We start from the raw sequence: 21,481 nt of genomic DNA, 5'->3' as shown, positions 1-21,481 counted from the left end.
ATACAAGTTGTATGAGAACAAGATTAAAAAGGTTATGCAACAAAAATAGAAATTTAATGCAAGCAATATCCTCAAATCCTTTAATAAAATATATCGCATAAAATTTGACAAATAACAGTAATAGGCATCTGTATAATCTCAAAATATCTCAAATGAGCAAAGAGATGTAGAAACCTCTACTCCTAGTCAGCTGTCAGTCTGTTTTAAATAATACAGTAGACCACCCCTAAAAATGCTATTTTAAGCAGCAAATGAGAAAAAAATTAGTTGAAAAAAGTCAGCCATCTACAAGATGCTCCATAACAGGCCCCACCAGTACTATGGTACTACTCTAGCTACCAAACACACTAATCTTTACCACATACAACACAGTTTTCCATTGACACTCTTTGGTGCTAATGTTTAATGTTTAGCTATAGCAAACCTGCAGGATTTTATTAATACAGAATGTTATCCTGTGCATGGCTTTACTAGTAATAAGCATTGCACCCATGTACAATTTGTTATTAAAAAGTAACGTGAAAAAAGTATTTAACATCCCTGTCCCCCATGACCAAATGAGATGTTTCCACAATTTTAACCAGTTCTATCTGCTCTGTCTCCTCATCACTGGACTCAAATTCCCAGGAAAGCTACTTTTTCTCTTTTTATGGGACAAGAAACAAAACATTCTTCGGATCCATGAGCAGCAGCAGCTGGTTCGTCTTACCCTGGTACTGCACAATCTCACTAAGAGCTCATAAGCTCTTCAACAGATCTGCTAATTTTGCAAAGGCTCTTGAAGGTGTTTTATTATTCTCCTCGAGAGATTCTTTGGCTTGCCTTTCAGCTTCACCTTGCTATTTTCACTGAGTGTGCAAAACCCTGCTAGGTTCAGGACTTGGTTTCAGGCAAGGCAGCATCCCAGCTGAAGCTGTTAAGGTAGCTTAACAGCTTAATCCAGCTGTTTTCTGGATTTTGTTCAGAGCATACATTTACAAACACAAAATTTAACTGAACTACAGTGAAAGATGAGCAAAACACCTCTTTTATTTTTCTTTGTCCTGGTTATTAAGAATCAATATTATGACTGTAATGCATTCAGTTCATTTTCAAAGGCTGATTTGTGGAATTTTCCAATACATGGGAAAAGCTTCCCTTTCTTGCAACTAAATAATTGATATTATTTCTGACACCAGGATATGCAGGAACAATATGGAAAGATGGGATTATGCACCTATAAAAATAGGTCTTGAAACTGCAAGGCTCACACATGTGCTTTCACAAAGTTGATGCAATCTGGATGCAAAGGTTTTCAGTTTTGTCCAGTTTAATTTTAAATATTTATTCGTAGAGTCCAATTCTCCAAAACTTAAATCACTTGCCTACATAACTTCATTGGCATGTGCACTATCATTACTGACAGCACAGCTATCAGCAGCTATCATCAATCTCTCTGTCTCTGAACAAAAATTAGTGAACATATAGGATGACTAAATATGAAAATTTCCGCACCTGTGTATCCTTGTACTTTTCTTTTAAGTCCATGAGCCGGTGATAAGCTTTAATTGCTTCTGAAAACTCTCCAATGTCTGTACTGGTGAGAAGATAGTTCTCCCATATTTGCCAGTGCTCATAGTTGCACTTGAGAGCTTCTTGGAGGGTTCGAAATGCTTTGATCCTGATCAATAATAAAAGAATAATATACATTATTACAGAAGATTTTTACACTAAAATCAGTTGGCACAGCTGTGTCTAACTAAAAAACTGCTCTTTTAAAAAATCCCATTTAGAACACAGTGCCATGCAAAAGCTATTGCTTGTAATTTACAATACTGATAATTCCTTAATCTCTCTTGCAAACTATTTTATATTAGTTCATACACAACAGTACACTCTGTAATTCGAACTAGGTAACGTCTCTCAGCTCTTGTAATTTTAAAATTTTTTTACAAAAATGTATCATAATTTTGCCATCTATGTCAATATTTTCCTTTCCAAATTTTTAACTGGAACCATGAGAAAACAATCTTACTCATGCTGCAGTTGTAACACACATTAAAAAATTAAAAATCACTGAGTTCATGATAGATGCAGAATGGTATTGACTTATTTAATCACATACTTTTTAATCACATTTATTTTAAACATTTGCACATGGTAAACATGCATATCCATTGCACAGAAGCCCATCATTTTCAAACATTTTTATCCTTAGGTCAGCTGGAAGGTTTACTTACACATTCTGATCCCTGATGCTGTCCTGCTCAGTACAAATGTATCAGAATGGCCCCAAACACTACTAAGGTCCTTCTCCAATCTAACCCATCTCATACTGACAGGAGAAAGTGTTATGGAATTAAGCTGGACAGCACAATACCTATAAAATCATCATCAAGTTACAAAGCATCTTTAGTTTTTCATACGCATCCACTGCAGTCAGCTCTTGACCATTTCCTCAGGAGAGCAGTAATGCCATCCTCAGATAACAACATGCCACCTGACGCCTGTGTTGGTGAGGTTTGTGAGTTTACTGTTTAAAGCCTTAAACATACTACAAAAAGTTGCAATAAATTTGAAACTTTAAAATAACCCTGCTAGAGAACTGGAATGATACATTTCTTTCTAAGAGACTGAAGTTGGACAGTCGCACTCTCAGTGTGACAGTCATGACACGTAAAAAACCACAAAAGAATGCATTCCTTTAAATTAAGACTTGAAATGGAGCTTTCCTAAGCTTCTTTGGTAAGGTATGACAATATATCTCTTTTTAATAAATACCATATAAAGACGGCCTGTTATCAAAATATGCAGTTCACTTGCTCTATATTGCTTAACTAAGTTGTTAAAAGTGTTTTCTCTAAAGAAAGACAGCCCAAAGAAACTGTTGGTGGAGTTTCAAAAAGAGGGTCCACGAGAGTGTAAACACAAGCCAAGACAACGTAATATCTGAGTAGTTGATCAGGCCATTAGAAGTTTGAAATAGCTTGGTCAGGGAAAAATGTAAATAACTGCCAATCTAATGCTATGATATTAAGAGTTATCAAATACACACAAAGAGAGTGGACTGATAGAGCAAAATTATTCAGGGAGAACAGGTCATTTGGCATAGTTAGAGCAGAACAGCCCACATGCAGGATCTTCCCATGTTTTCTGTTTCTTCTGATATATTGATAGATGTGATGCTGATGAATAAATGTGCAAAGAGTTGAGTTTTCTCCTGTTAACAATCTCACTAAGGAATTTCAGACCCTGATTTTACTAGATTAAATTAGAAAAAAAACCACAGTCCTGTTCTTTCTGTAGATTTTGCTACAATGGAAGTTGGGATCTGCCACAGCTCTCTAACAGTATTGTTTCTGCAACTGCTCTCCACCATCTGTAGGGTTAGTCTGTATCATCTCCCCTACCTTCCTGAAAATTAATAAGCTATCAGGAGGGCAGATGCCAGTAAGATGGAAAGGTGAACTGTAGTCAAGATACCGAAGGGATGGGATGGAAATAGTATTCCACAAATCATCATGCTTGCTATGTAATAAAATCCTCTAGATTGTCAAAACAAACCCCCTGTGTATTTAACCAATCACATAATGATGGCGTATCCTTAACCAGTTAAGTAAATTCATACCCAGACAGGAAACAGTAGGCAGTACAAATGCATTATCTGGTCTTGGAAAACAGCAATCTTTCATACAAAGGACAGAGGGCCAGTCCCAGTTTATTCTGAGAAATGTGAGACCTAGATTTCAAAGACCTCCTGGCACACAGAGTAGTTTTTCTGGTAAACCAAAGCATGGAGTCTGTTTTCATCACAATTAATTTTTCTGGAGGAAATTCAGAATACACAAAACTTGTGGAGTCTTAAAAAGCAAACAACCTCAAAAATCAACAAGACCCCTGTCCTTTGGGTGTTAGCAAGTTGCTTGCATACACTTTTCAAAAAAATGTACTTATGTTATATTTGCCTGTGAGTGAGACTCTGCCAAGCCTTGGCCAAATTCACAATTAATTCAGGCCCTATGAGTGGGCCTGAATTAAAAGCCTGTCTGGAGTAAAGCTGGATTTGTTTTTAGAGAGTGAAAGAAAGCTATTAACTTAAATACCTTACTTTTGCTTTCCTTCTTTTTAAATCCTCACTCCAGTTTTTGGGGTTTTTTTCTTCTGGCAGGCTTGAAACATAAGAATTTATGTATCCCCACACAAATTATTTAAGTGTATTACTACAGATATTCTCTGTTTTGAGAGTTAAACTAGCTCACACACAGTCTTGACCTGTAAGTGACTACACAAATAATCAAAGAAGTTTCTATTCCACAGCAAGTACAGGCCACACTTAGCTATCAACACATAATGCTCACTTAAAATTTACTGTACATTGAGTCCTATTTCACATGATTCTGTGGGAAGAAAAGCTCAGTAACATGCCCCCCTTTATTAATTTTGCTACTATATCAAATAGGTTACAAGTTTTGTATGTGCTTAGCATATTAGATCACAAGAATAGATTAAGAATAATAAAACCACTAAGCTGAAATTCATCACTCAGTAGTTTCTCAGCCTTGTAGCAGAATAACAGACAGAAAATTATTTTGATTAAAAATATTTTTATGAAACAAGCATAAGCCAGTACACTGAGCATCTGACATTTTGAATTGTGTGAAAAAGAAGGAGCAACTAAAACATGAATTACACATACTCAAGGCACTGCTGAAGACAAAAGCAACTACTGAAAAGTTAAAACAAGCTCTTGCTTTCTATTACTTTTTAGCCTTGTGTAGTTTTTCTAACACTTCATTTTCTCCTCCCTCCTGTTCCCATTGACATATCTATCTCCTAAGTCCAAATTACTTCTCACTTTTCCTATGTACATTTATAAATTTACACTTTAATGCAAGCTTACTATTCTTTCTCTCTCTTGCTACTTTGCCTCCTGATTACATAACCATATAAACTGATGTCAGATTTCAAGTAAGGTTTTTAAAAATAATTTATCATATTCTTTTGTGCCATTCTTTGGTAACAAGTTATAATGTGAAAATTCTTAAATATCAAATTCTTCCATGTAAACTTTTATTACATTGCATTGAAATAAAAAATACAAAATAAGAGTGGCAGTCCACTTAGGTCAAAGCTTCTTGTAGGAATCATTAGTTTTGAGGGAGAAGAAGAGGCAAGCCAGCATGTGTGCAGAATACTATCTCCTTTTGTACATAAAAACCAAACTGTCTGGGTTTCCCTTAAATCTACTGATGAAAACATCCTATGAAATTACATAGGTCTGAATATATTGTTTGCTTGAAATGGGTCTATCTCCTTAACTTCATGCTCCAAGTAGTTTTTATTATTCATCTTTATTATGAATATTTTGCACTGGTTGTACTTCCTATATCATACCTCCAACAAGAAAAAAGTGTAGAGAGAGGCTGTTACTTGTATAAAAGTTACAAAATTATTTCCTCTAAAATAAAATAGAGAGAGAACTGAAGGGCTAAGAATTGCAAAATATGAGTTAAGCACCTTATAATAATAAAAAAACTCCATGTCAAAAAAAGGAAACTACAGTTACTTGTTTTGGAAACAATGTCTTCTAATTCTTTTGAAGTACTTACTTCTGTTTTAATCTGATATAAGCAGTTGATAAATTGTTCCAGGCCTCAGCATTCTGGAATGATAAAAGGAGAAGGACCAAAAAATTTATTCACTTATATTGTGCTTACTTCATAAAAATACATAAGTGAAACTACTGCTAAACCTCATTGATTTTGCTAATCACACATTGACATAAACCTTCTACATGGCAGTTAAAATACGGCATTGAAGTATAAATTATTATATTAAAACTGAAATACATAAATATTTGACTACATCAGCAACAATCAGGTATATAAATATGAATTAACTGCCTTGGGGTTGCAATACACTAAGTCAGCTCTTGCCTTCAGTCTCAGCTGTAAACAGGCATGCTCTTCTGGAATCCAGCTGGGATGGCTGGAAAGGTCAGTGCTGCCAGCAGCTCCTCACTTCTCACTAGCTGGAAGCTACTTCAACGGCACCACTCTCTGCTACTGGACAGAAGTGATCTGATGTCCCCTAACACACCTCAGGTAAAACCAGCAGAGATGAGCAGAGATGATTCCTGCCCTTTGCCTGACAGGGCAGGAAATGTGAAGCCCCATCATTGAATTTACCAAAGTGACAACTAGAAATTATTTGAAGAATAGAGTCTGAGCACTGCAATGAAAGGTACTTTGTACTGAAGTCTATCCTGAGGCTTAAAGAGCATTTTACTCATGCTAGGAAACCTTTCTTAGACTTAACTCATGAAAATGGTCACTACATTGCTCCAGCTGCAGATGTATAAAGACAGGTTTTGCCTCCAACTGAGAGCCAGTCCAGCACCTTTTACTTATAAAAACCCCACCATTTAACCCATTGAGAAGTCAGCTGGCTTAGTCATATGAATGCAATTAAATACAGGCCCATGAGAGAGAAGTGAACCCAGTTTTAATATCTACTTGGAAGTAAATTTACTGCACTGAACAACAACAACAAAACAATATATGAAGTAAGAATTCCATTGATGTCTGTCTGTACATTTTTCCCCTAAGGAAGTTATTGCATTTTATAATAAAGAAAAAAGAATACTCTGTCACCTCTCATTGCTTTCTCATTCTTTTCTCCAAGAGAAAAGAATGAATAACAACAGTTTCTATTGAGTAGATGGCACTAACTCTAAGCAAGCAACAAGCTGACAGTCAGGCCTTCTGGCAAAAGTACTGTCAGTGTATTTCTCAGGTAATTCAGCTGGCACCTTCACCGTCTCAGTGCACATTCAAACGACAGCACTGTACACATGCATGCCCTGCATCCTGAAAAAATGGCAGAGCTCCATTCTCCCTGTGCTCCTGAAATACACAGTTACTAATTCACTTGCCACACGTAAACTTGACTTTTTTTCAGGAGAATTTGATTACTTAGAGGACTAAATATTTTAATATAATTTTTGTTTTATCTCTTTTTATCTCTCCTCACAATTTAGTCATTCCCATTTGTCTGTTTTAGCAATGTGTGCAAGCATAAAGGATTTTTTTCAAATATATTTTAAAATTCACACACCCACTTGGACAATGTTAAGTACTGGGTAAATATTTTTATGATGCCTTACAACAAAAATATATCCTTCATGAAGAAGCTTCATTTATTCAAAGGGATAAGGTTTAAACAAGTTTTTCATTATTGCTTTCCTTGTTTATAATGAAAACATCCTTGCTGCTTTTAGATAAGCCATCTGAATAGTTTGTTGAAAAATACATACATCTGGTTCCAATGTGACACAGCGCTGAAATGCTTTGGCAGCACCTTCGTAGCCTTCCAAAGCAATGTATGCACAGCCCAAGGAAAACCATACACCTAGCTGGAGAGAAAAAAAATTAATGGTTACCTACATACACGGATATTTCAGTACAAGAGAGATCATTTGCCCAGGGAGAGCACACAACTCTTGTTGATTTTTACCCATCTTCAGCTATGATAGTATTGTACTGGAAAAAATAGTATCCTATATGCTGATTAGAGAAAAACTTTAGGTTCAAAGTTTTAATAAATATGGATAAGCAAAGGTGTTGACTGCATGAAGATCTCTTGACCATTTGTGAAGTGCTCTTTAACAGTCCATTTTCATTTACAGAACAAAGTGATAGTTACTTAGAGGTCTGCATATTTTGCTTTTATTTGTGAAAAATCCACATTCACTTTATACTATTACAATTAGGTCAAATGATACACTAGGAAATGTTTTTCAACATAATCACATTTTACAAGAAACATCTCAAATGACCAAACAGGAACAGTTAAAAATTACAGTTCCTTCTCTTGTCAGGACATCGACCTTCTCAAGTTTCTATCACAATGTTTAGAGATAGAAATGTACTTAAATAACGCTTTGCACAGAGAACAGAACTGGACCAGTTCAGTAATCTTGCATTTAAAGTCTTTACTTGTTACAACCAAATGCCTCTCATCAATAATGATACTCATGGAGGAGAACTCAGCATCTCCCTTCTCCATTTCCCTTCTCAGGGACCTGTAGAGAGCAATGTGTTCATGTCTCAACTTCCTTTTCTCCAAATTAGACAAGCGTGCTCCTCTCAGGATGTTCCTTCCAATCAGCCCTTCTTCCAGCTTTGTAGACTTCCTCTGGATGCTTTCAAGGACCTTCACATTTTTCTGAAACTGTGGGGCTCATAACTCCACACAGTGCTCAATTGAGAACTGCAGACAGCAAGATAATCTCTCCTTTTGACCTGCTGGTTGTGCTGTGTTTGATGCATCCCAGGATTTGCTGCCCTCTTGGGCTGCCGGGGCTCACTGCTCACATAAAACTGCTGTCCAGTGGTAAGATGCATGGGAATGGTACAAAGCTGCACCAGGGGAGGTTTAGTCTGGACATTAGCAAGCATTTCTTTACCTAGAGGGCAGTTAGACACTGGAACAAATCTTCCTAGAGGTGGCTGATGCCCCAAGGCTGTCAAGTGTTTAACAGGCATGTGGTCAATGCCTTTAAAAATGTGCTTTAACTTAGTCAGCCCTGAACTGGTCAGCAGTTGGACCAGGTGATCATTGTAGGTCTCTTCCAATTGAAATAGTCTGTTCTACTCTACATAGTATCAGAAAATGGTATAAATTACAGCTCTTTAACAAGTTCCTGATTTGCCACATGGTTAATTCTCAAAGAGCTGCAAGCTAACCAGTATTATCTTTTATAAAAGCTTCGTTATTCAGAAAATGATTAAACCCTAAATATATTAACAGAACATTTTCTGAGAGCATTATGCTTTTTAAATGAATGCAGTCAAAACAAAACAGGACATTTTATAAGGTGTTGCAAAATCAGTCCAGGTTCTACTACTCTACTGCAATAAATTCAGCCATTTCTCCATTCTATATGCCAAGGTCAAAAAAACCCCCAGTTTTTCTTGGGAAGTTTTTTTGAAAGGGAAAGAGGTGGGGAAGAGGAAGATGGAAAAACAGGTTACATTAACTCTGTATTGCACAACACCATATTACTTCTTGAGGTGTCTGTTTGATATTTATATTCTCTTGTGTTTTGGGTACAAGTTCTAAAGCAACTAACTGATAATTCAGGTTCTCTTGAGGAAATCATAACAAATATTTAAACACAGAAACATTACCTTAAAATTTTTTTCAAATCAGGGATTTTATACAGTTGAAGATAACACTGTTGGCTCATACACAAGCAGCTTTTACCTCTACAGACTAATTGCAAGCTGTAGCAAACATTCTTACAGTTCTCTCCACTTTAAACTCATTTTCCTGTTTCTAAAACTCAACTTATATCTGCTTCTAACTTAACTGCTATAAAATTTATAGTTAATCTGCTTCAAACCTTGGATCCCAGAACACAAACACATGACATTGATCTTTGTCAGACCTGGCAGCCTGGTGGGCAAGCTTCACAATACTGAGAAAAGAAATGAACAAACTTTTGCTTATGAGGGTCTAAGTGGATGGCCCATCCCTGGAGCATGTGCATAAATAGGTGAAGATGGAATGAGCAACTACATTTGGCCTGGGCAAACATGAAAACCTGCTTTTCAGCATTGTACACCTGACACTTCCATGATTCATAAACTCATCAGTCAAGGAAGAAACTCCACATAAAGCAAAAATTATGTTACTCAAATTTCAGAGGGCAATCCTAATAGTAAATAACCATACAGTCAATCCAATTTTTTAAGGCTCTTTTGTCCACCAGCACTCCCACATGGCTGCTATCTCATTAACTCCCCTTTATATTCTTTTTAGGTTAGTAACTTCTGGACAGGAAAAGTGGGGGCAGAGACTGCAGCAATCAAGTATGAAATTGAAGGTTAGTTCCAACTTTACAGGTCAGGATACAAGTTAAACAGTGCTTCTGTAAAGGCTGAGAAGAAAAACAGTCACTGCATGTCTTATGAATCTAATGAGCAACAGTGGCACAGTCTCACTTCTGAACTGCACAGGCTTTCACCACTGAGAACTGACTATGTGAGCTCTTTGACCTCTGGAATTGTTTGTCAAGCCTTGCAAGATGCTCACAGTAAAAGTAGAAGAGAAATGTGTCTGTCATTAACAGAAATGCGTCTGTGTAATAGAACAAGCAATTCTGTGAGCAGCAGCGCTAATGAACACAAGTTTCAGGTATTTGTGAACTGCAAGGTTTTTATTTCTTTGTGGATTGCCCAAAGACTGATAGAGAGATTGGCTTATATAGCTTATATAGCTCAAAGATCTCAAGCACACTTGACTGGCTGGCTAAAACGTACACAAGATTAAAGGAGGGTTGAGAGAGAATGATTTTATCCATTACATATTTTGGGGAATCACTTGGTGCAGTCTAAAAATCTCATCCTTCAGAAAGTTTCTAATAACCACAAAAAATTTACAATTTTTTGTAACAGGGAGTCTTTGTTTACCTGATAAATTATACACAATTCTGGGACCAAGTTAATAAGTTAATTAATTATTATTTTCCTTGTGGTAAAGTTCTTGAATTTAGAATCAATTTCCACTCCGCTTTTGATCCACAAGATGCTCTAGAATAGGAAACAATTCATTTCTGTAGTCACAGAATACAGACAGAATTCAGGAGACAGTTATGTCAATCTGCGCTATCTAGCTGCTCAATCTGTTTGTTTGAAACAATTCAACTGAATCTTAAAAAGAGCTTCCCTAAGCAACAAGAGGAGGAAATGTTCACTTTCCTATATGGACTGGCCTATTTTTCTTGGATTTCCTTTCATTCTAAACTTCCTTTGGAAAGGATACAAAATAAAAAAGCATTTCAGCAGAATATTTCTCAGTTTTGAGCCCTCTAGGCCATCTCCTGAAGCCCTTTATTATCTGGAAGTCCTCTTGATCTAAATAAAATTCCTATCTGAGTAATATATATTTTGCTGATATTTTTATTCATTTTACTTTCTATTCTAAAGATGTTTATAAGTGATCTGGAGTTCATCTGAATAAGACTGATTTATTGGAATAAAATACGTCAGTGAAATACAAAAAAGGCTTCATGAAAATTACTTGAAAGGCTGGAGGCATTTAAAATTTTTTCTAAAGCAAATGTCCAGTTGGTCACATGGAACTTAAAACAGCAGCTTCAGCAGTGCTCTTTGAGGGGCAAAGAACAGAAGGAGAAATACCCTGCTTTTCCATGGACCTAGAAATGGCTACGAGAAGCACAATTTATACACATAAACAACCACAAAGCCTTTTTAACTTCTGAAGACCTTCCACAGGGTGAACCTTACTGGGATGGGATCTAGTGGCTGAGAAACTGAAACAAGATTACAAAAGTTGTCTGCAGAATAGCTTGCAAAGATCAGCAAGAGAAACCAGCCTCATCAAGAGAACTCTTTCCACTGTGGTTTCAATTTTGTTGCATTGTTGTACTAAAAGCTACTGTCATCACAAGCATAACACAGTGCTTCTCAGTGACTCCAGAACAAGACGGACTGGAACACTCAAAAAACACTTCTGTGAAATACAGAGATGAGAATTTGTCTCAAAGCCAGGGCAATCTCAGAGAGGGTGAAGGGAAACTTTCATTAAAATCTGCATTCCTCTTATAACTGTTTTGCTTTATAACTTGTTCATAATTTATTTCATGGTAATTATTAATTTGCAGTGGCTTCATCTCTTTGAAATTTCTTTGAAAGAGCTCTACAGGCAAAGATTTATCAGCATGCAAAGACCTGGATGCAAAAGGATGTCTTCATTTCATACTACCATTTTTAGCCAGTCTTCCAAGTACATGGTGAAAATTTTGCTAAGAATAGTAATAAACTCTTATTTCGGTAACTGTGCCCAGAACTGTCTTTTAAAGAACTGTCATCATTCAAAACTGAACATACAAATGAAATCCAAAGCCATATGTGCATAATTTCCCAACCTGCATAGGGTTGATCTGCACTGAACGTTCAAAGCACTGCACACACTCCCTGAATTCCCGGTTGCGGAGATGCAGGAGGCCTTTGGAGCGCTGGGCGCGGGCGCTGCGGTGCCTGGAAAGCTCCCAGGCCTTGTCGTAATACTGGTGGTCCTTAAGAACATCACCAAGCAAACAATACAATCCTGGGGTTTCCTTCTTCTCCAACTCCCGCCTGAGTATTTCTTCTGCCTGTTAAAGAGCAAAGAGAAATCAACACATAATGAGGCAATTTGTTTTCAGTTAATTACCTGCCTGAACAAACACTGCTTTAGCACCTTGCAATCATCAGCTGGAAATGAAGAAGTAGGGCGAGCAAGGAAATGGTATCTTTATCCAACACAGCACCAAAGATAAAGTCTAGAAAGAATCTGGTTCCAAACTTAATGTTTAAAAAAATACTTCAACATAATATGGTGGCTTTTGGTTTAACACACCAAGGAAAATTAAACCATAAAAACAAGAAAGAGCTTACACCTTTCTTTACATCTTAGGTATGCATTCTGTCCCAAGAACAAATACCAGTCCTCGACATCAAACCTACACCTGATTCACAGCAACGAAGTATCTGCTATTCTAGAAGTTTATCATTTTTTCACATGTCCTAGTAAGTACTCCTGCAACGACTCTCCTTCCCTTTTCTCTAATTCCTCTCTTCTGAAAATAATGATTTCCATTCTATTGTGTCTCACATTGACTTTCATACTGTTGGCCGTAGAAATGCCATGCTTTTAGGTAAGATGCATAAATTCTAAATTTATCTAAATCTTTGAAATAAAATATATTTGAAATATATACAGCTTTATGAAAAAGAAGACACAGGCTGTGTCTTCCAGACATGTATTATGGGCTGTAAGAAACTTTCAACAGCTCTTTTTCTCAGGGCCACTATCTTTGCTCTAACAACAAAATTATTGTTTCACTTTTAAACAAGAGATAGTCTGCTTTCTGTGGCTCTTTGAAAAGATAAATACACTGGACAGATGATCTATTGTTCAGACAGAACTGTTACCTCAGTCCCCCACTGCAAAAATGCAACATACACAATTCCGATCAGTGTAATTTTTCTCTCAGAAAAGATCTACTTGAACCATCTAAACCAAGAAAGATCCAACACTGCCTGCCACAGAATTAAAGTTCAACATTGTAACTCCAGTCATTCTTCTACCATAGCTCCTTTACCTAAAAGGAAACCTGCTATCATCTCTGCATCTAAATTATGATTGCTCTTGTTGTGTAAGAATTGCTATCTTTGACCTTCAGATGATCTTTAGAGAAGCGAAGTTTTTTACTCCAATCAGTAGAATTCATCAAACCTATATGAAAATCACCTTTAGAAAAATGCTTGGTTTGAAATATTTAATGCATAGCAATTTTAGCATCTCATTCTTTCTATTATTTTTGTAAAGTAACAGTAAAGTCTACAAATATTTGAAGAGGACAAGCGTGAAGAAAAGTTTAGATTCCTAGAATATTAAAATTAACAAAAATAGAATTTCATTAGAAAGCAAATTGGTGGCAAATTGTTAGGAAAATAACTTGATGGCAAGTGTTTAAGTGCCTGTGAAGCAGCTCTCTAAAAAAAGCCAAAGAAACTCTTATTTAACATTTAGAATTAGCCCAGCAAAAGTAGTAGAAAAATCTTGCCTAACCAGAAGACTGTACTTACAGAATCCTAGAGTGGTTTAGTTTGGAAGGGAATTTGAGTATCATCTAATTGCAGCCCCCTTGGCATGAGCAGGGACACTTGCCATGAGACCAGGTTAATCAAAGCCCCATTCAGCCTGGCTTCCAGGGGTTTGATAAAGTGCAGTTTACTTTCTCTTAACTGCCTCCATTAGTTGCTATAGCATATTAATAACAGACATTACAGAGGATTTTTCTCTTCCGCAGTAGAGAGCGCTGATTTTTTGCAGTACCCACATTAGACACCAAAAGATAAGGTGGGTTTTTTTCCCATTCACATTGAGAAACAAGATGGAAATGTTGCTGTATAAGGAGATACGAGGTGAAAAGTGCACTGCAAGATGCATCTTCACCACTTCCTCTGCAGGGCACTCCCAAGCTCAGATTGCTATCATGTGGCAGTGCCTAGACTGGAAAGACAACCACTCAACCACTCACTAATGGTGCTTCACATTTAAGAGCATAAAAACATCATGTTCTGGTCTAAGCTTACAAGAATTCATTGCCAACATAAATACTTCAGCACATAGATAAAACAGAGAATTAAATAAGCAGAAGTCTGACTTTTTCTTCATCTGATTAGCTATCTGATCACCTCTCTGGCATGTTGCAAATATTTTTATTACTTAAATATTTAAAGGCTAGTACAAAGATCAAACTAAAAGAAAACCCCTGTGTTATCAAAATATTTGCCTTCTACAAAACCAGATAAAACTCTAAAACTGGATTTCTCATTTTGCCTAGGATTTTGTGGGAGTGGAAAAAAGAAAGAGAAAAATCCTTTCTCCTAACCTTGTGGTAAAATGTTTTCAAAAAATCACATTTAATCAAAAAATCACAGGATAGTCTGCACCAGAGTGGATGGAATTCAATACTAATCTCCAAAGTCAGTTGATTTAAACACAAGAAAGATTTAGGTTCTTATCTTGCCCTCTAACTACTATTCAGTGGTATGGGAATTAAACAGGCTACACTTCACAAAAATGTCCAATCAGTAAAGAGGGGCCTAGTTTTAACAAGAGAGGGTGCCTTTTCATTACTCACTATGCAGACTCCTGCACACCAAGTACTATTTTACAATTAATTCCTTTGCTAGTTCAAAGTATTTCCTAAAAAGTCATTTTTCTGCTTGCACAAAATGTGCTTGGCTAACAGAGAAGTAGCATGAAGAAGCAGAACAGAGGAGCATGGAAGAAGGCAGTGAGAGAAAAGGAAAGCTCTCTGGTTTTCATTTCATCTTCCCTGTAATTTCATGCAAGACCCTGGGCGACACATTGACTCCTCTTTCCTAGCTCTGTAACCACATATAGGAATGCTTACCTGCCTTCTGTGACTGTAACTACATATAGTGAAATTAATCAAGTTCTTGAATGAGCTCATGCACTAATCAGTGTAGTACTGCTTCACATCTGGGAAGCCATACCTGACTTTAAATGTGGGCGTTTGAGATCTTGCCATAATTGTGTTTCCTCACTCAAATGTTTTGAGGTATCTGTGTCATGCAAGACAAGCAAAATTACCCTGTAACACATGGTTTATGGGATAGGTTGGTCTAAAACCAGACTCTGTATCATGCTGTATACTCTTATGAGGTGCTGGATTGGAGATGGGGTTGAAAACAGGACGTTGTAAGATGGAATATCCATCTGATGCCAAATGGCAGGTCTCACTAATCTATCAAAGGTCAAGCAGCTACCATGTTACACAGCTCTTGCAAGGGAGAAAGGCCTTACTTCAAGTGGAAGAACTGAAAAGTCACATCTCCGGTTCACCCTTTCATTTTCTTTTAGCAGGGAAATAGTACCGTTGTTAGGTGGAAGAGATCTCTTACACCTCAGACAGTTGTCCAATGTTAATAATACTCTTGAAACCTCTGGGCACCTCTCACAGTTAAAAGAAGGGAGAGGGGCACTTTTCAACACCCGTTCTCACTACACACGGAGATGTCGCCTTTTGCAACAAGTCTGTTAAAGGGATACAATGAGTGAAATACTTCAATGAGAAAGGCACAGCAACTATCAATATACAGTGCATTCAGGTTTTATATTAGTTTTTTCTCCTTGTTAATGTGCCATTTTGATCATTGCTTGGCACTCTCACTTTTCTGTTGACTCATGTAATAATATTAGTTCCTACTACTTTTGTTCAAGTTATAAAACAAATGAATATAGAGCCATATCTAGTCACAGTAACAAATCCTCAACAAAGTTTGCTAAATGTTAGTGACATGTTACTCTGCAAAATTTGTGCTGCTACATGGCTCTGCTATAACCAAATGAATTGCGTATTTTCTAACAGCACAATGTGGAGCTTCACATGGCCTTATCTACATGCTCTGTTTCCTTATCAGCAGGTAATTCCAAAACAGGAGGAAACTTACTGTCATGTGTAAGCATTCATCACACTGCTATTGATGATATTTAGCAGTTTTAATAAATTTTTCAGGATTTAAATTCAGGTTTTCTATATAAAAGCATTTCGGAATGAAAAACATTCAGAAGTTTATGAAACAGATTTTGGTTTTTTGCACAGATATGTGCTAAGCCCATTAATGATTTGAACATCTAGTGGCCAACATACTACTCCAGTAGATTTTTGTGCATTTCTACAAAAATAATGACCAGGTTTAAAAACATCAAAACACTTTTGGTAAATATGAGCAGTTCACACTGAACACTTTGCACAGATATTCATTCCCCTCAGTGCACAGCTACATGTTTCTAATTTTCTGTCTTTTTTGGTCCAAAACTAGCTTTCTTCCAGCAATTCTGTTATTTCATACTTACACAGCATTTTCTTTTTCAAAGCACAGCACAATCCCTCATTCTGAAAGCATTTCTAAGCAGTTTCCTGTGTCAGATATCCTGTCCTATTCTCTGAGTGCCATTTTCATAACTCCCTAAGGGCAGTTTGTGAATGTAACTAGGACAGAATGCATTTCCAGGAAATGGAAAATACTGACCTCTATTTCTCCACTGTACTGAGAAGATTGTGATATTAGCATGCTATCCCCAAGGCATGCATAATGTGGCACAGAATTTGCCAGCAAGACATATCTGTCAGTTTATAATGAACAAAATCTAGGCTTTGGTGCATGACTATTAGGAAAAAAATCATGTAAGTATAAGGCATTCTGGTTTTTTTCTATCAATTGAAATTATGTATCTCCATTAAGCTTAAATTATATCAGAGCACAGCCTTTGTGCTTGTGGTATCGTAAGGCACATGTATTTAATGCTACCATACACCAAACAGAGGGAAAGGAAGGGAAAGAAAGAAAAAACCTTATTTTTGTCTGAAATTGGATATTTCTGAATATCTACATACATTTCTGAATACCTATATAAATTCTATATAAATTCTGAAAACACTGCTTGATAGCCTAAGTTCCTGATAGAGCCTGTGTGAGAGTTTGCACCCAAAAGAGAACACAGTTAAAGTTAAATACAAATAGGCATTGCTTCCAGGTATGATTTTCTAAAATCTTCCTACCATTGCTCTAATAGTAAAAGCAAAATAATCAACAATAGGAAGGCTAATATAGCCTGTTACCAGCAATTTTAAAGAGTTATGTCACTGATATGCAGAGTTAGGTGATGGCTTTTGATTGTCTTTGGAGCTAATCACACACAGTAGTAACAGTGCTAAAGAAGTGATGGAGAAGTTCAGGAAAACATCAACAGAGATATAACAAGTCTTTTAATCTTATACCACTTCTTGTCTCAAGTGTTTGATTCTGTAATTTGAATATGCTAACATTAAGCAATTACATACATCAAACACTGATGTTACTCTATTTAAAGTGTTTTTTAAAACTACAGCTAATAGTTTGCAATCAAGTGGGAAAGAAAATTAATATCTCCTCCAGACAAATTTTCAAGACTCCATCATGAATGACTGCTACAGCTTTCCTGAAAGGCCCACACTGCTGTTTATCCAAAGTAGTTAATTCAATTATCTTTGAATATTTTCAAGTATTGCTATCACAATTTTCTTTGCATCTCAAGTTGCTTCTTATTTACCAACTTCTATTTCATGTGGCTATTACTCCAAGTCAATTCTTTTAGCATTCACAAGTTATGACAGACTCTTATGTGTCTTTTTTTCCTAGCAGATTTTCCTTCGATGACCCCCCCCCGTAGAAATGAGTGTCATTAGTGTTTTGCCAGCTAAAGCCAGACAGTCCTTCACCTTTCAGATGCTATTTCAAGATGGGATCTCAGCTACATGAAACATTTTTCTTACCTTTCCATGTTGTCCTGCTCTTTCATAGCAGATTACTGCATCTTCCCACATTTCCAGTTCCTCGAATATTTGTAAGGCAGAGCTGGTGCATCCCAGCTCAAAGAGTAAGTTTGCAAGCTGGCGCTGCAAAGATAAGAAATTCCAGGTACTGAAAATAGCAAATAATGCTGACACAATTTAAAAAGATGTTAGAGGCATTTCTGACATCAACAAGAAGCAGACAGATAATACAGAATTATTCTCCTGAAACTTCAGGTTGGAGCCTCAAACAGTGTATATACCTCAAAACCCCCCCAGCAATTGAATAAAAATTGTTGTGCTTTGAACAATTTAACAATATAATGCAAAAATAGAAATAGACATGGCAAGAATGAATTGACAGAGATGAATTTCCAGCCCTTAAATGAGGCCCATGTGGCTGGAGAGCAGTTGCAGCAGGAAGCTGGGAATGCCGAGTGGGAAACAGAGGCCAAAGAAGGGAATTAAAGCCCCTTCAGCAATGCTTTGTCACTGTAATCTGCACCTGTGGAGAAACAAAGATGGAGAGAAAGGCTCTGATACAATTCTGTCCAGTAGCTGTGAGAAATCACTGTCCCAAACAGCCACTGCCAAAGGGTGTTGGTTTTTACACAAACCAATATAGAATTTGAGTTTAAGTTCAACTCCCTAGCTAAGTCTTCCTCACAATTCAGTCAGCCTCTTTGTTATTTCAAATTCAGCTATTATTTCAGTGTACTAATGAAAATAAATGAGTAATGTCTTCAATTCAAAAACAAACATGGTATGTTTCCATGACTTTGAAAAGTCATCTTTATTTTTTAAGAGAAGATTAAAACTGCAAATGGGTTTTAACCTTTGAAAAAAGGGTAACATGCACTATGTGTGACAGATAAATAGGTTTGAAAAATAAATAGGAGCATTCTGTGTATGGTCAGCTACTTATGCACCACACAGTTAACCTCTGCAGTGGACTTGGTGATCCTGAATGGACTCCCTGAAATTCTCTACATATGTTATGAACCTATCTTTATTGGTTTGGGTTCAGTATCTGTTGCAAATCCAAGGAGTTACTAGAGGGGAACAGACCAGTAGTAAAAAAAAAATTACATCTGGCTACAATTCTTTGATATAAATATGTAACAAACTCTGAAAACCTCTTTGTTAGCTTGATATTAATCACTTAGGAAAAAAGTTTTGCCATTGTCTAACACTAAATCTCATTAATGTTTAATTAAATTTGCTCAGTTATATTTAGTAAAATTTATATATGCAATGCGTCTTCATTAGTATGACTAGAAGATTGAGTCATCTTTCATTATAAATCCTTATTTTAGCATTTCTATCTTTGGCTTAGAAAACTGGCTTGGATTGAAAATGCCACTCTGACAACTGGAAATGAAAACCATATTTGATGGTTATATTGCAAGTGCCTGTTAAAAGGTTATGTAGAAAATCTTGAGAATGCTCGGAGATGATATGATTGCTTAAAACAACATGCAGTGAGATTAGAAATCAAAAAGGAATAAAACACCAATTAAAAGTAAACCAACACGAATACCTTTGGAGGTATGCAATGTTAACAATTTTCTTGAGTTTATTAAATACAGCATCATCAGATAAGAATTTAGTGTGTAGATTTCTGCTCTAGAAAATGAAGACGAACAGTGTAGTTATGGGTATAAAAAAATCCTGTCAGTACCAGTAAAAGAGGGGACTATCTCAAAAGAAAAGCTTTCTCAGCTCAAGTTCTTCAGTGTACTATTGATTCCCTGTCTGATTTCACCATGATAACTTCCCAAAGTGACCTTTAAAAGACAAGAAAGATGCAGTAACAGCAGCATGAATAAATCAGTAATAAAAGGTAAGACAGTGGCAAGTTTATTTTAATAAGAAATATGTTTGAAGTTTGCAAGTTTTAGTCTACTTTGTACTGGAGGAGAAAGGAAAGTAAAGAAGAATTGCACTAAAAAGCAATGACCCCTGTGCATGTCAGAAGAAGACATCTGAAAGCAGAGCACTGTAGAGCTTGACTTCTCTCCAGAAACACCTGGTGTATGTTTGGTTGTGTATGTTTGGTTGTGTCTTTATTTCTACAGAGTTTCAACTCAAAGTCGCATCACACTCACTTGACTTTGGAGTGATGCAGCAACAAAGATAACCACCACTGACTCTTAAGTAAAGACTGAAATGGGATTGTTCCACACCTGTATGGCCCAATGTGGAGGCACCTGACAACAGTAGAAAATCTTCATGCGTTCAGACACCGATGTATTTGTATTTTCAAACTGGTCTGCAAGTGCCTGTAAATGCAAAGTATATCCTGATTTAGTATTTACTCAGATTTAATCAACCTAAACCCCCCATAAATTCAAAGTATTCAGAATTCTAGGCATTTTTGACATACTGGAGAAATTATAATCAACTATAATCAATACCAGGAATAAGAATCAAATTTAAAATCCCAAGTAAACACTTGCAGAGTCAAACTGCATCAACTATTGTAGTGACTCTGCCTAATGCATTTCAGTTCTTAAGCTAGTTTTCCCCTAAGACAGAAGTGATGTGCTTTAGGCATGACATTTCTTGTTTAAAAAAGAAAGACAAACATATTAAAGTGGACCATGGTTTTGGAAACAGTTCTAATACAGAATAAATTATTGTGACTTGGCATACAATTAAATTCAGGCTATTTTCTTTCTTTTGGTGGAGCTTTGGATTGTTGAAATATTTTCTTCTGAAGCCCTTTGAAAGAGAATGGCAACTTTCACAGAGAAAAACTGCACCACTATTTTTTTCCTCTGAAAATCCACTACGAAGTTATTTAAGTCAAAATTCAATAGCAAAAAACCCCACAATAACAAAGGAGGCTATAGCCAGAAAGGTGATTAGAAATGTTAAGGTAGGGGAGAAACTCTCTTCAAATGCCAGTCACTATCAAGCAGCAAATTCAAGGACAGTATATAAATAAGGGAATATTAAGTTACTTGTGTTCACATGATTCACCTATCAAACTCTCTTTAGTAACTCAAAGACTTGCACATGGTGCTACACGGGTCAGAATTTTCACAGCTTTCTGAAAATGAATGTAAAGATTCCCAAGCTAAAGGAAAAAATTTATAGGATCACTTCTTTCCCTCTCTTTCTAAACCCAACTGTTGATATCAATAATGCAACTGACAGCTGCATAAAATCAATTCTGTGATCCAAACTGCTAATCACCTTGTAACTATTATTGATGGGATTTACTAAGTGGCTTCATTCTTTTAATAAGAAAACAAATCACAACATGGAGCAATAATTTAGGCTCTAAATTGATGCTTAACCTCCTAATTTTAAATACTAATATTTCACATATTTCATCTAATTCACATTCTTTTTCATAAAATTATCTCCAGAGGCCTGTTCCTACAGATTATGCAGAAACCTATGCCAAGCAAATGGCTCAGCTGTATTTGCAATAAGGAAAATGACATACTAATAAAATTGCATTCCTTTACACAGTTTCAGGCAAACAGAAAGAGTTAGATTAAAATAAAACTTTTAAAGTAATACCATTTAATTTTAGAAGTTATTTGAATACAA

The 21,481-nt window shown here is 36.3% G+C and overlaps 1 protein-coding gene across 1 annotated transcript in view; it reads right to left on the bottom strand.

Moving 5' to 3' along the window:
• The window catches only part of TTC27 (tetratricopeptide repeat domain 27), a 112,501-nt gene that overhangs the window by 11,846 nt on the left and 79,174 nt on the right, over positions 1 to 21,481 (bottom strand). Inside the window, exons 11-16 of the mRNA XM_054280067.1 lie at positions 20,104 to 20,199; positions 17,900 to 18,022; positions 11,933 to 12,160; positions 7,295 to 7,393; positions 5,589 to 5,641; positions 1,495 to 1,660 (exon numbers count right to left, since the gene is read on the bottom strand). Coding sequence (XP_054136042.1) covers positions 1,495 to 1,660; positions 5,589 to 5,641; positions 7,295 to 7,393; positions 11,933 to 12,160; positions 17,900 to 18,022; positions 20,104 to 20,199 — 765 coding nt within the window. The remainder of the gene's footprint in view (positions 1 to 1,494; positions 1,661 to 5,588; positions 5,642 to 7,294; positions 7,394 to 11,932; positions 12,161 to 17,899; positions 18,023 to 20,103; positions 20,200 to 21,481) is intronic.

This window comes from Melozone crissalis, unplaced genomic scaffold (genome assembly GCF_028551555.1).
Source record: "Melozone crissalis strain CALT ecotype California unplaced genomic scaffold, PUWL_Pcris_2 ptg000027l_1, whole genome shotgun sequence".
NCBI lineage: Eukaryota > Metazoa > Chordata > Aves > Passeriformes > Passerellidae > Melozone > Melozone crissalis.
The sequence above is the reverse complement of the archived record's forward strand: the minus strand, read 5'-3'. Positions and strand labels throughout refer to the sequence as shown.